Here is a 15,146-nt window from a genome sequence, read left to right as displayed (position 1 = left end):
CCCACTTTCTTCTCCCCCTCCTCTATCCTCCTAACGTCTGAGCCTGAGGGACTCAGCACTCGGCTGAGTTAGAGGAGAACAGCAAAGATGGTGGAGGGAGGACAGGACAGAGGTGTAAAAGGAAAAGGGAGGTTTCTCTCCTTCTCGCATTGTGTGAAAATGCAGGGGGCCCCATGAAGCTGAACCTTGGAAAATGCAGGACAGACCAAAGCAGGCACAGTCCATAGATGTTGGCCAGGCTTGCTGAGAGGAGGGTCCAGTGGGTATTGGGATTCTGAGAAGGTCGAGATTCTGAGTTTTCATGTTCTTAAAAATAGTAGTAGTTACAGGTAGGTAGCAGTGTTGATCTGACGTAGTCGAAAGAAAATAAAAAAAAAATCCTTCCAGCAGCAACTTAGAGACCAACTAAGTTTGTCATTGGGTATCTGAAGAAGTGTGCATGCACACGAAAGCTCATACCAATGAAATCTTTTAAAATTTTAAAAGATGATGCTGTTAAGGTGCTACACCCAATATGCCAGCAAGTTTGGAAAACTCAGCAATGGCCAGAGGATTGGAGAAGATCAGTCTACATCCCAATTCCAAAGAAGGGCAGTGCCAAAGAATGCTCCAACTACCGCACAATTGCGCTCATTTCACACGCTAGCAAGGTTATGCTTAAAATTCTACAAGGCAGGCTTAGGCAGTATGTGGACCGAGAACTCCCAGAAGTGCAAGCTGGATTTCGAAAGGGCAGAGGAACCAGAGACCAAATAGCAAACATGCGCTGGATTATGGAGAAAGCTAGAGAGTTCCAGAAAAACGTCTACTTCTGCTTCATTGACTATGCAAAAGCCTTTGACTGTGTCGACCACAGCAAACTTTGGCAAGTTCTTAAAGAAATGGGAGTGCCTGATCACCTCATCTGTCTCCTGAGAAATCTCTATGTGGGACAAGAAGCTACAGTTAGAACTGGATATGGAACAACTGATTGGTTCAAAATTGGGAAAGGAGTACGACAAGGTTGTATATTGTCTCCCTGCTTATTTAACTTATATGCAGAATTCATCATGCGAAAGGCTGGACTAGATGAATCCCAAGCCGGAATTAAGATTGCCGGAAGAAATATCAACAACCTCAGATATGCAGATGACACAACCTTGATGGCAGAAAGCGAGGAGGAATTAAAGAACCTTTTAATGAGGGTGAAAGAGGAGAGCGCAAAATATGGTCTGAAGCTCAACATCAAAAAAACCAAGATCATGGCCACTGGTCCCATCACCTCCTGGCAAATAGAAGGGGAAGAAATGGAGGCAGTGAGAGATTTTACTTTCTTGGGCTCCTTGATCACTGCAGATGGTGACAGCAGTCACGAAATTAAAAGACGCCTGCTTCTTGGGAGAAAAGCAATGACAAACCTAGACAGCATCTTAAAAAGCAGAGACATCACCTTGCCGACAAAGGTCCGTATAGTTAAAGCTATGGTTTTCCCAGTAGTGATGTATGGAAGTGAGAGCTGGACCATAAAGAAGGCTGATCGCCGAAGAATTGATGCTTTTGAATTATGGTGCTGGAGGAGACTCTTGAGAGTCCCATGGACTGCAAGAAGATCAAACCTATCCATTCTTAAGGAAATCAGCCCCGAGTGCTCCCTGGAAGGACAGATCGTGAAGCTGAGGCTCCAATACTTTGGCCACCTCATGAGAAGAGAAGAATCCTTGGAAAAGACCCTGATGTTGGGAAAGATTGAGGGCACTAGGAGAAGGGGACGACAGAGGACAAGATGGTTGGACAGTGTTCTCGAAGCTACGAACATGAGTTTGACCATACTGCGGGAGGCAGTGGAAGACAGGAGTGCCTGGCGTGCTATGGTCCATGGGGTCACGAAGAGTCGGACACGACTAAACGACTAAACAACAACAACAACAAAACAAGGTGCTGCTGGAAGGAATTTTTTTATTTTGTTAAAAATAGTAAATTGAGGAGGAAGGGGGAAGGAGGAAGAACAGTGGCCAGGTCTGTCGGAGAAGCAACTTTAAAACAATAGGATCCATACCATCCCTATGAATGAAGAAACAGAGAACATTTTTCCTGCCCTTTCTCAGCAAGGGAGGAGAAACTCTGAACGGACTCATCATCCCACCCAAACAGACTCACCTGAGCTGGTGTCCGAAATGGCAGCCCCTGTTCCGTCTGAGATCTCATATTGTGGCAGCCTGGGCTCTTCTGCTTGCTCTGCGCTGGGGATGAGGCTCATCTTGGGAAGCGGCAGGGCTACACAGGAAAGAAGTGAGAAGAAGGAAGAAGAGGAGGAAGAAGAAGTGAGGAGGAGGAAGCATTCTGCCTCATGGCCCAAACTATCCCCAACGGCTGCTCACCCAAAGCTCCCTCAAACATTTCCGGAGAAGGAGAACCCATAACTAAACAGCACCTTGGGTTAGGGGGCTGGGTGTTTGTGGGGGGCAAGGTGGTCCTTCGGTCTGTGCTGGAAGGAGAAGGGAGGACGGTTGAAGAAGTATGCGGAGTGGGGGATTGGGACTGCACTGCCAGGACCCCAAGGAAGGAACATGGTTGGCGCTTCCAGACTGTTGCTCTTACGCTGGTGGGAGTCCCTCACATGCCAGCAAACTCATTTCACACAGCTAAAGTGCAGCACAGTGGTTAAAGCGCCAGACTAGAACCTGGGAAACCTGGGTTCAAATCCCAACCTCAGCCGTGAAACTCATCGGGAAATATTGGTCCAGTCATTTCCTCTCAGGGCTAGCCTACCTCACAGATTACTGTTATTGTTGCTGTTGTTATTAATTCCCTGCCCATCCGACATCTTTAATTTTGCAGAGAATCCTACCTTACACCCACTCACAAGTCTCTACACCTATGCTTGCTTACTACTAATACTTTCTTATTTGTACCCCACCCATCTGACTAGGTTTCCCCATCCACTCTATGCAGCTTCCAGCACATATAAAAGCATAATAAAATATCAAACATAAAAAGTTCCTGATACAGGGCTGCATTCAAACGTCTTCTAAAGGTTATATAGTTGTTTATTTCCTTGACATCCGGTGGGAAGGCGTTCCACAGGGTGGGCGCCACTACCAAGAAGACTCCGTCTGCCTGGTTCCCTGTAACTTCGCTTCTCGTGGTGAGGGAATCGGCAGAAGACCCTTGCAGAAGGTGGGCCTCAGGGTCCGGGCTGAATGATGGGGCTGGAGACAATTCTTCATGTATATGGGCCAAGGCCATCTAGGGTTTGTTGTGGGAAGGGGGAGACCCGTGTGCCCCACCTTAAGCTCCTGGGGGGGGGGAAGGTGGCATCAAAATGCAAGGCATTTGGAATAAGGTACATTTGCAGCTCTCGTACACCAGACATGCTCCCCAAATACCCTTTCTCCCCAAAAGCAACGTGACAACAAAATGTCACGGAAGGACGGCTTCAGACTCTGGCAGAGAGGAAGGAGGCTCCTTACCCACAGAGAGCACGTTCTGCTCATTCTCCAGCATGGCCTCCTTTGCTCTTCAGCCAACGTCCAGCAGGAAGGGCCCTTTCGAATCTGGTGAAATAAACAGACACATCATCAAAGGATAGCTGTCTCTGTAATGACAAAATGCCCTCAGAAAAAACTGCAGCACCTCAGGAACGCCTTTAGTGGCAAGCGCAGGGTGGGAATTTCAGTCTTCCCCATAGATCCTTGCAACTTCTTTCTTTGTTTGTCTTTATTCAAGATTTTCTTGGGTTACCCAAAAAGTGCATACATTGTCTCTGTTTTCAGATCATAAATGTCCTTTCTTCAGATCATTTATATTCAACTAGCTGACCTAGCCCATGCGTTGCTGTGGGTTTTGGTGTTAAATGGGCCCTTTTCTGTTAAATTGACCTTCAGAGTCTCCCTTCAGAGTCCCCTCACCTGCCCTGTCCCAACCCTGACTCCCCTACTGTAAGTTTCAAAAATAAGACTCACCCACCCATGCGTGTTCCTGAAAATGTCCCCACCCCCCACTGCTTTGGCTGACTCAGGATCCTACCTTCCCCCCATGGCCCCATGGCTATATGTCCCCCCCTCCCTTTGTTGTGCCTCATCCCTGTGATTCCCTCACCCTGTGAAAGGCCCATATTATGTTTGTTTTTGCCTGTGGCCTACTGGGCAACTTTGCGGCCTACTTAGTTTTTTCCCTATCCCAACCCTCCCACCCCCCACTGCTTTGGCTGACTCAGGGTTATTCCTTCCCCCTCATGGCTATGTGTTTCCCCTCCCTCCCTTTGTTGTGCTTCATCCCTGTGACCACCACCACCACCACCACCACACTGTGAAAGGCCCTATTTTGTTTGTTTTTGCCTGTGGCCTACTGAATGGTGCAGCCTACTCAGTTTTTCCTGCTTGGCGATGCTGCGGCCTATTGAAAAAGCTTGGCCTTGTTGCTGCAAAAGGACTGTTTTTCAGTTGGTTGCTGTGGAATGTTGTGATGTCATCTGGCAGCGCAGCTTTGGAGCTGCTGGAGTCTTCAGAGCTTCCGGCTGGTGATGCCTAATTTGCACGCCACTTTTTTTTGCCTTCAATCATTATTTTACGTGTGAAAGGTGTGGTTTTTTGATAATCCTTTTTATGCCAGGTCCCACCCTGGTGGGCAAGGTACGTTGTGCCCAAATTTGTTTCAATTCGGTTCAGCAATTACGGAGAAAGGCTGTGACCTCTGCGCCTGCAATGCCTACTTTTATAGATAGATAGATAGATAGATAGATAGATAGATAGATAGATAGATAGATGTGAGACATTAATGCCCTATACCGGGGCTTTCCAAATTGTGTGTTGCGACACGTTAGTGTGTCGGCTGCAGTGCATAGGTGTGTCTTGTGAATGCTCCCCACATTCCTCCCAGGGCTGGAAAGGGGTTAGTTTAAAATCTGGTTTGCTAGGGAAACTGAAATACTGCATCACGAAATGATGCAATACTGAATTACTGTGCTGCGAAATGATGCATGTCTAAAAAGTGTGTCACCAACATTAAAAGTTTGGAATGCTCTCCTGCTTGCATTGGTTGGGGGAGGGAGAGAAGGAGGGAGAGAAGGGGGATAGTAGACTTTCATTCTTTTACATAGTGGATGTGCAAGTTTTTTGTTTCAGCATCAGATGAATAGGTTATTCTTCTATTCATCTATTAGTTTTCAGTAGCAATGACAAAGCTTTGATAAAAAATTGCAGGTTTTTAAAAATATTTGTAAAACAAAATCTCAAAAACTTTAGGATTTGTTTTTTTTTAAAGCTCAGCTTTCGGGGGGGTTGTGTTTTTTACTTTTTGCAACCCTAATGTTGGGGCACTCAGCCTATGGCTGTTTCCTGGGGTTGACCGCAGTGAGTTTTTGGGGGTCAGTTTAGCCATGTCACTTTGGTCTTAACCATATATGCTTGCAACTTGATTCTGTTCACGGGAAATGATGGGGACTGAACCCAGGAAGCTCTGCCTTGAAGGGAAAGATCCTGCCTTTCAGCTATGACCGTTCTCGTCTCTGTGTCACGCATTTAGGGCAGCTTTATAGGTTGCAAGAGATAGCTGGAGGGGAGCCTCGGTCCGGTATACCTGAAGGAGCATCTCCACCCCCATCGTTCTGCCCGGACACTGAGGTCCAGCTCCGAGGGCCTTCTGGCAGTTCCCTCACTACGAGAAGCCAAGTTACAGGGAACCAGGCAGAGGGCCTTCTCAGTAGTGGCACCCACCCTGTGGAATGCCCTCCCACTAGAGGTCAAAGAGAACAACAATTACCAGACCTTTAGAAGGCATCTCAAGGCAGCCCTGTTTAGGGAAGCTTTTAATGTTTGATGGATTTCTGTATTTTAGAATTTCTGTTTTCTTGGAAGCCGCCCAGAGTGGCTGGGGGAACCCGGCCAGATGGGCGGGGTATAAATAATAAATTATTATTATTATTATTATTATTATTATTATTATTATTAGAGAACAAAAGGAGAAAATGAGTCTTGAAGATTTGTGGAATACTTGAAAAATAATAATATCATGGTTGTGTTAAATCGTACGCAGGATTTTGAGTATAGCGGCAGATGAGAATTTTAAATTTAACCAATTAGAGCTAATAATAATAAAAAAGATAAAGGACCCTGGATGATTAAGTCCAGAGTAGATATAATACAACTAACATTGCAGCTTAGTAAAGGAATAAAAAAAACACCACGGGAGGGTGGATAGGAAGTCAACAGATATGAGAAATTAGTTACCCTTGTATTTTAAAAGTATTTGTAATATTTGATTTTTTTATAATTCAAAAAAATATTTAAAAAGAGATTGGAGAGCAGCCTTAGCACAATTGGCAGAGCAGATACCCTCAAGTCCAATTCGTGATCTATCTAAGAGAGGCTAGGAAAAGACCCCTGTCTAATACCAGGGAGCACTGCTAGTCCAGAGTGGCAATTTGGTGTAGTGGTTAGAGCTCTGTGCTGAGACCTGGGAGGCCGGGGTTCAAATGCCCACCTGGCTGTGAAACCCACTGGGTGAACTTGGGCTGGTCACTGTCTCAGCCTAGCCTACCTCACAGGGGTGTTCTGAGGAAGAAATGGGGAGATGGGGAACCATGCACACTACCTTGAGCTCCTGACAGGATTGGTGGTGTAAGAATGCAAGGAAGTAAAATACACGCAAGCCGGGGGATACATTCAAGCCACAGAAACCAGAAGTCTATTTACATGCACACAGCCCTCCATCCAAGAAGGTCAGGGGAATAATCAATGGCATATTCCCGCCAGGCAAAAGCACCCGACTCACGAGATGGGCTGGAGCACCCTAGGGAGATGGGGCTGGCATGGGTGGGTGGGGGGTGCAGAGTCCAGCTATATCCCCATTTGACCCGTTGATCTGAGGGTTCCCCCCCCCAATCCCCATGATATACAGGGCATATTGGAGCACTTAAACAAATTCGGGGGGGATATTCCAATTGCAGCCTTTTTTCATTTTAAAAAAAGGGAATATAATGTTATCTGATTTTTTCTTACCCTCCAGATTTTTTAATTAATTAAATCTACCAGCAAGTTTTCATTTCATTTTTTACTTTTTTTTAAGCTTTATAAAAATTAATACCATTAATAGACCCCCATTTGGCCCGTCAATCTGAGCGTCCCCCCCCCCAATGATATACAGGGCATTTTTGAGCACTTTAAAATATTCAGGGGGGTATTCCAATTGCAGCCTTTTTTCATTTTTTAAAAAGGGATTATGATGTTATCTGATTTTTTCTTAACCTCCAGATTTTTTAATTAATTAAATCTACCAGCAAGCTTTCATTTCATTTCTTCTAATTTATTTTTATAAGCTTTATAAAAATTAATACCATTTTGCTTAAGTGGTTTCCTGCACTCCATTCTTTTTTAAATATATTTTTATTAGTTTTCTACACATTCTTGGTGTGTATTTATCCTCGACTATTACTGCGTTTCAGATTCATATTTATCTCTGGTTACGATTGCATTTTACAAAATTTTACATTTTACCATTTCATTTCAAAGCTTTCAGTGAGGAATAAACAAGTGAAAGAGTTTCCTTCTTCGGCTCTCGAGAATCTCCCCTTCCTCCCCGATGCAAACTTATTACTGCAATGTGGAAAGCCAGAAAGGATTATTTCTCCCGCCGCCCTTTCCTGCCCCCCGCCCACTCACCGGCATTCACGTGTTGCAGGGTTCAGACGGTGCCCTCTCACCCGTGTAAAGCTGCTTCCGAAGCGCGCCTCTGCCTGCAAAGACTCCTTCCTGCTCGGACCTTCAGCCTCCCCTGAAAAACCTCTTTGCACCCGAGATCGCGATGGCCGGACGCCTCCTGCAAACGACCCACACAAATGGAGACAGGCCAGAGGAAACAGGCAGCCTGGGATGTCCTAGTCCTTCGCTTCTTCCCTTTTCCCTTGCCGAAAGGATTCTGGGATTTGTAGTCTGTTCCTCAATGAGGGGGAAAAACGTTCCTTTGGGCTGTGGGGAAGGGTGGTCATTTATTTTTATTTTTCCTTTCTATTTACTGTATATTCCTGCTTATAAGACTCCTTTTTAACCCAGGAAAATCTTCTCCAAAGTCAGGGGTTGTCTTATACGCTGGGTCGTATTTCTTATACGGCAAGTATATCCCAAACTCTATATTTTAACTGGAAACGTTGGGGTTCGTCTTATGCGCCCAGTCGTCTTATACGCCAGAATATACGGTACTCACTTACTGGCACACCAGTAAAGCATTGGTGCCAGGCAAAAAGAATGAGAAGATGAAACAAACTTGCATGTCAACATGGTTGGATTGTAGAGTTGGAAGGGACCCCGAGGGTCATCCAGTCCAACCCCCGGCAACGCAGGGTTCTTTTGCCTCACGTGGGGCTCAACCCCGTGACCCAGAGATTAAGAGTCTCATGCCCCCATCTAAACCAAAAGTACTTATCAGGGAGCGACCTGTGGCTGTTGGCGGCCTCTCAAGCTGACCCACCTCACAGGGTTGTTGTGATGGTAGCTAGGAAAGCAGAGAGCACCAGAGGTCGCCATGAGTCCCTTGGAGAAAAGGCAAGATAGGAAAAATGCAGCTGGGCTGCTACAGTGGTGTCCTGCCTTCTGGCTAAGGCTCACCCAACACATTTTTAATAGCGGGGATTAAAATAAGAGCATTTTGGCTGCTGCAGCTGGCCAAACGCTGCTTTCTCTCCAATCCCCTCTCACTTCGCAAGAGAGCAGGAGGCGAAAGAGGGAGATGCTGGGCAACCTCACTCACTTCCAGTGTAAAACTGCCTTAAGCCCAGATGTCACCAGAATTTGGCACTTTTCAAAACCAAGGAGATCTTACTCGTTTATTTATTTACTGAAAGTTGTCCACCACTGGACCATTCAAAAAACAAACAAAACTCAAAGCGGAACGGACAAAATATCAGTAAAAGGAATACCATGAGCAAAATGGAAAATGTACATTTACTCTATGATGCTTTGAAATTCAAACTTCAGTGTTCTTAGTATGTTTGTACTCTTACTCATTAGTTTTTTAATCCTTGCCTTTAATTTTTTTCTTTTGTTTTTCTTACTTATCTTGCATAAAGTGAGATTGCATCAGGCTGAATTCACAACGGTGTTTTTTGTATGCACTACTTTGATTTTCAGTAAATGAAATTATAAAAAGGGGGGAGGATGTAGGATTTTTCACACATTCCAAGGATTTGTGGGAGGCTTTTTGTCCTTCATGATAAAAAATGTTATGTTTCAGAGATGAGGAGAGAAGGGAATAGTGGCTTAAAACATTTTTTAATTCACCACCTCAATGTGCTCTTTGGTGGTGACGAAGGAACAGGAAGCTTTTATTAATTTAAGCAAAGCAAGAGAATCCAAATCAGCAGTCTAACAATTTTATAGAAAGTTCAAAAAGTACTTAATCATACGTGCAGTAAATATTGTGAGACGTAAATAAAAGAGAGAAACAGAAACAGAAATCATGTCGAGGGGGAAATAAAGGGGGGAGGGGTGGAAAACCCCAAACTGTATATTTTACAGGGATGTTATTGTACTTCACCAGACCTTAACCTACTACAGGATTTGTAAAATGGATCCAAAATACCATTGAATTTTTCCATGGCAAGACTGGATTTATATGCCAGTTGTTTAAATGTTGCGAGTTTGTAGAAGTCTCCAATCCAATTGGAGACGGGAGCTACATTTTTATTTTTCCAATTCATCAGTATCAGTCCCTTTTGCTGCGGTCAGGCCACGGAGAGTCAAAAGGATATTTTGGAGATAACAGCAAAAGTGAAGTTCATGGTTCATCTCATTTGCTGCAGAGACCCTGGGAGCAGGAGATCCTTCCCTTCCCTGGATAGGGCCAATGTCGACGTTTGCTGGCGGAATTCGAACGAGGGACTCAGATAGCTGCTGTCGCTGAGCCCTTATATAGAGGCTTTTAAACATGATCTAATAGCAGGTGGGTTCTTTAGGTTCTGTTGCCATCCTCCCTTATCTCCGCGGTCGGCACAGAGCAAAGTTACTCTCTCTGGTCACAGCGGTGAGCCAAAGCCTATGTCTAATTGCCAGTTCCATGGCTGAGTCAAGACCATAGTTGCCAAGTTTTCCCTTTTCTCGCGAGGAAGCCTATTCAGCATAAGGGAAAATCCCTTAAAAAAGGGATAACTTGGCAGCTATGGTCAAGACAGGCCTGTCTGCTAGTTGACTCCTTATGAGGCCAGCTGTCTAGACCTCTGGTTGATGCCCTCATTATATGTACAGATGGGGAAGCCCTCATTATATGTACAGATAAATATATAAGGATCTAAAGCTACCATTACATCGAGATCAGGAGACACCACTTTCTGAAATTACCTGGCAATACACATATTCAAAGCATTTGCGTGGCCTCTCTCCTATCTGGGCTCCCTGATGCAGCACCAGCTTCCCTTCCAGGCCAAACATTTTCCACACTCGAAACATTAATGGTCTTTCCCTTTTTTGTGGATTCTCTGGTGCTTTTGAAGGTCCGAATGAGCAGCAAACCATTTCCCACACTCCAGTCATTTGCATTGTATTTTTTTTTTACTATCAAACCTTTATTAGGCATTTTACAAACAGAATCGCAAGAAAAAGAATCACATACAAAAGTATTTAAAAGTATTTAAAATGCATACAGAGAGGCAACAGTAAACAGTTCCAAGAAGATGGCGCAGAGGTAAGACACTCTTATCAGAGCTCGTAGAAATCCTTTTAACTACCTTTGCTACCGGCCTCCCCTCCTTGCTTTTTTCGGTTTTTCTTTTCATTTCTTTCCCCCCCCCCTACCCTTTTACCTCCTTTCAACTAAGGCGAAGTTGTTGTATCCTTTTTTATCTTTTTCTTATCGTAACCACTGCCGTGCTGAGATCTAATTTTAATGAAGTTAAATAGCCTCATAGGCACTGCCTCCGGATTTTCTGACGCTTTTTTTGCCGACCCTGCGCCAAACTGTGTTAAATTCTTTCCAAGGATTTCAACTTTCAAATTCAAGGCTTTTAACCCCTAAAATCCTTTAAAGGAACCGCCTTAAAGTCCTCTTGAACTTTAGTCTCTCTTACTGCCACACTCACCGCCTTATCAGCCCAAAACTCTTGCTGCAGCTCACTCAGGACTGAATGAGATTGATCCTAGAATTTGCTACTCTACCTAGAAGCTTGGCCTGATTGATCTAAGAGAAATCAAAAATGAGGAAAGCCAAAAGACCCAGATACCCCGATACGGAAACTGACACAGGGTCTCCAAGTCTCAAACAGAGCAACTTAGACAATTATCTTCTGCTTCAAAAACAGCCCACACCCCCTCCCAAAAAAACCTTCAACTCCTTGCATGAAAAAACAACCGAAGAGATATTTCTTGGAATTAATGAGCAGGATAAGGCTAGCACTCTCCTAATGGAGGCACAAATATTGACTGATAGAAAGGTGGAGTTATTGGAGGAGTGCTGTATGCTGACTGCTCAGACAGTCCAAAAAATCTTCGAACAATTACAAAACATCTCCAAAAAGTTGGATAACTCAGACTATAAAGGACAATCCATCCCCCACTTGTCCCCTTCAACAAGCCCTAGGGACAAGCAGAACAAACCCAAACCTACACCTGTAAATCCCCTAAAAATCAAAGGAAGTCACCCAGTCAACCTGGTATTGAGACCATGTGAGATAGTTCTGCACATCTTTCCATATAGGGGACCTCTGCCTTATTGGGAGTCAACCTAGGCATCATCTGAATTTGCTCCTAGGCCCTGATGCAGGAAATATTGATTTAAAAGCAGTCAAAAGGCTCTTTAGCGATGGATATTCCAAAAAACTTCTTCTAAGATTTGGCAGTCATAGAATTCCAACCAAAATTTTAAGGGGAAAGGCTCATTTAGCCCAGAAAGGAATCACCCAACATCGACACTTTGACGACATATTACTTAGACCATTGATTGTATCCAAAAGACTGAACAGGATGAACAATACCATTTCATCTGAAGCCGATGTCTGTCCTATTCCCGAGGAAGAACTCAATCGAAGGGAGAAATTGCTATCAGTAACCCGGGAGACTATACAAGAAAAATCTAAGCTGCCAAACTACGTTATAGCAGCATCAAACGACAGCCCCGTCCTCGACCCAGTAGATTGGACAGTCCCAGAAGAAGAAGACCTGCTAAGTAACTTTACCAAATTACCGGACAAAGAGCAAATAGGTATACTTAGCAAACTGATGAAATTACACTCTAGGTTGACTAAAATACACCAGCATGGTCAACAAAAAGTAGAAAAAATAATTCATAATCAAACCTTGTACCCATTAGCTCTCTCCCCAAAATGTATAGCTGAAAAGAGAGCCACCAATGGAACCTTCAAATGTATAGATGCAGAGCTCCAAACCCAGCCCCCTTTGGAATATGACATGGTGAGGAAGAACCCTAACAACGGGACCTTAAATTCCTGGCTGAGCTACCAAATATTAGCTCCAAACGAAATAGGTAGCCCTCCTCCAAGAATTATAAAGGATACCACTATGGTCAAACAACAGACGGTCATCGACAGAGCTGATGTTCTGAGCTCAACATCAAACGAGATCAAAGAAATGGAAGTGGAAACGGAAAATAGACCCGATGTCCACAATTGTCCGACAACTACAGAAACCCCGCAGGAACAAGGTATAACAGAAGAAGAAGGCCAAGAAAGGGAGGGAATTTTAACTTCCCATTCCTCAAAAAAGATCTTAGAGGATCCACCGATACGCTCCCCTCCGAAAAAAGTGGCAAATGGCTGTATTTATGTAAGACAAAATCCTTCTCTGAGCTCAATAACTGAATTAGACTGACTAAACTCTGCAAACTCTGCAAATCAGTCCCAAACTCAAAAACAGACTTTACGCTTGCTGTCCTGGAACATCGCAGGGGGGGGGGGAGGCGGAGACCCAGACCTAATGAATTTTCTCAAAGACTTTGAATTAATATTTCTACAAGAAACATGGGCAACTAGAGACATCAAAATCAGTGGATTCACCTCTTATATGATACCTGCACAGAAAACAAATACTAAGGGCCGGCCTAAAGCAGGCTTTTGCTGTCTGATTAAAGACAACCTAGGGATTGAAATCAAACAGCTAGAAAAAAGCTCTCCATTTGCACAAGCTTTACATCTAACTCAAAAAAATGAAATTTTTCTTTTTGTAAATGTCTACGTTCCCCCTACTAAAAGCAATATCTCCAGTGAGAATTGGTCACAATTAACTCTTTATATCGAAAATCTGATTGATAAATATCCAAACGCCTCACTAATAATAGTAGGCGATTTCAATGCTAGGGTGGGAACCAACAAGGAGCAACTATGTAGTAAATTAAATTGGAACATTGACAACGATATTGCTTATGCACTGAAAATAGAACGATTCTCCAGAGACAATGTTATAAATCTTTCGCATTGTATTTCCTTGGTGGAATCGACAATGTTGATAAAAGATTCATTTCTTAACAAAGCATTTTCCAAACTCCTGATATCTTAAGTCCTCCTTTTTGTATGGACACAAGGGCTGATCGCTGATCAAAACATCCCCCGCACTCCCAACATTTATACTGTATGCTCTTTATTCCACATGGAGTCTTTGAAGGTTTCCACTCTGTGAAAAACATTTCCTACACTCTACACATTGGGAAGGTCCCCTCTTGTGTGGACTTTCTGGTGACTGCGGAGATTTAATGACTGAGAAAAACATTTCCCACACTCCCAAGCATTTATAGGGTTTCTCTCCTGTATGTATTCTCTGGTGACCCTTAAGGCTTTGTGCTAAAGTAAACGACATTCTGCAGTCTCAACATTTATGTGGCTTTTCTCCTGTGTGAACTTTCTGGTGACTGCGAAGATGTGATGACTGAGAAAAGCATTTCCCACACTCCAAGCACTTGTAAGGCTTCTCTCCTGTGTGGATCCTCTGGTTCGCCTGAAGACCTTGTGCTATAGTAAATGACATTCCACAGTCTAAACATTTATGTGGCTTTTCTCCTGTTTGGACTCTCCTATGAACAAGAAGATGTGATGAAGTAGAAAAAAATTTCCCACACTCTCCACATTCATATGGCCTCACTCCTGTGTGGATTCTCTCGTGTACAAGAAGGTGTGATTTGTGGGCAAAACATTTTCCACACTCCATGCATTTGTAGGGTTTCTCCCCTGTATGGATTTTTTCATGCGCCTTGAGTTGCTGTTTCTGGGAAAAGCATTTTCCACACTCCATACATTTGTAGGGTTTCTCCCCTGTGTGGATTCTCTGGTGGATTGAAAGCTGTGCTGGTACAAGAAAACTTTTCCCACACTCCGCACATTCATGAGGCCTCTCTCCGGTGTGAACAGTCTTATGGCTCAGAAGGTTAGCGTTGCCATGAAAACATTTCCCACACTCCCAGCATTCATAGGGCTTCTCTCCTGTGTGGAGCCTCTGATGTCTGCAGAGGTGTTGTTTCTGGGAAAACCGTCTCCCACACTCCATGCATTCAAACGGTTTCTCTCCTGTATGGATTCTCCGGTGGATTACAAGTTCCGATGGTGAAATACAGCTTTTTCCACACTCCACACATTTATGGGGCCTCTCTCCGGTGTGAACAGTCTGATGCCTCAGAAGGTATTCTTTATCATAACATTTCCCGCACTCTCTACATTCATAAGGCTTCTCTCCTGTGTGGATTCTTTGGTGCCTCCTAAGGCTATGTGCTATAGTAAATGACATTCCACAGTCCAAACATTTATGTGGCTTTTCTCCTGTGTGGACACTCCTATGGGAAATAAGACCTGATGGATTAGAAAAACATTTCCCACACTCTCCACACTCATATGGCCTCACCCCTGTGTGGATTCTCTGATGGACCACAAGGTATGACTTTCGAGCAAATGATTTCCCACACTCCAAGCATTTGTGGGGTTTCTCTCCTGTGTGGATTCTCTGGTGCCTCCTAAGGTTTCGTGCTATAGTAAATGACATTCCACAGTCTAAACATTTATGTGGCTTTTTTCCTGTGTGGACACTCCTATGGGAAATAAGACCTGATGAATCAGAAAAACATTTCCCACACTCTCCACACTCATATGGCCTCACACCTGTGTGGATTCTCTGATGGATCACAAGGCTGTCTTTCCTTGAAAAACATTTGCCACACTCCAAGCATTTGTGGGGTTTCTCTCCTGT

General features: G+C 44.1%; 2 protein-coding genes across 7 annotated transcripts in view; both read right to left on the bottom strand.

The window, feature by feature from the left end:
* LOC118081247 (zinc finger protein OZF-like) overlaps positions 1 to 15,146 on the bottom strand; it is a 78,037-nt gene that overhangs the window by 25,103 nt on the left and 37,788 nt on the right. For 4 of the 6 annotated variants that reach the window (XM_060270505.1, XM_060270515.1, XM_035107632.2 and 1 more), the window contains exons 1-3: positions 7,638 to 7,926; positions 3,450 to 3,533; positions 2,137 to 2,253 (exon numbers count right to left, since the gene is read on the bottom strand). In XM_060270505.1, coding sequence (XP_060126488.1) covers positions 2,137 to 2,253; positions 3,450 to 3,483 — 151 coding nt within the window. In that variant the 5' untranslated portion in view covers positions 3,484 to 3,533; positions 7,638 to 7,926. Of the gene's footprint in view, positions 1 to 2,136; positions 2,254 to 3,449; positions 3,534 to 7,637; positions 7,927 to 15,146 lie in introns of those variants that run through there. The other 2 variants (XM_060270511.1, XM_060270508.1) reach the window with 2 other exon arrangements.
* On the bottom strand, positions 13,779 to 14,942 carry LOC132591582 (zinc finger protein 665-like). The gene has a single exon (XM_060270822.1). It carries the CDS (start codon positions 14,940 to 14,942, stop codon positions 13,779 to 13,781), a length of 1,164 nt encoding a protein of 387 aa, XP_060126805.1.

The sequence above is a fragment of the Zootoca vivipara genome, chromosome 2 (genome assembly GCF_963506605.1).
Source record: "Zootoca vivipara chromosome 2, rZooViv1.1, whole genome shotgun sequence".
Lineage (NCBI taxonomy): Eukaryota > Metazoa > Chordata > Lepidosauria > Squamata > Lacertidae > Zootoca > Zootoca vivipara.
The sequence above is the reverse complement of the archived record's forward strand: the minus strand, read 5'-3'. Positions and strand labels throughout refer to the sequence as shown.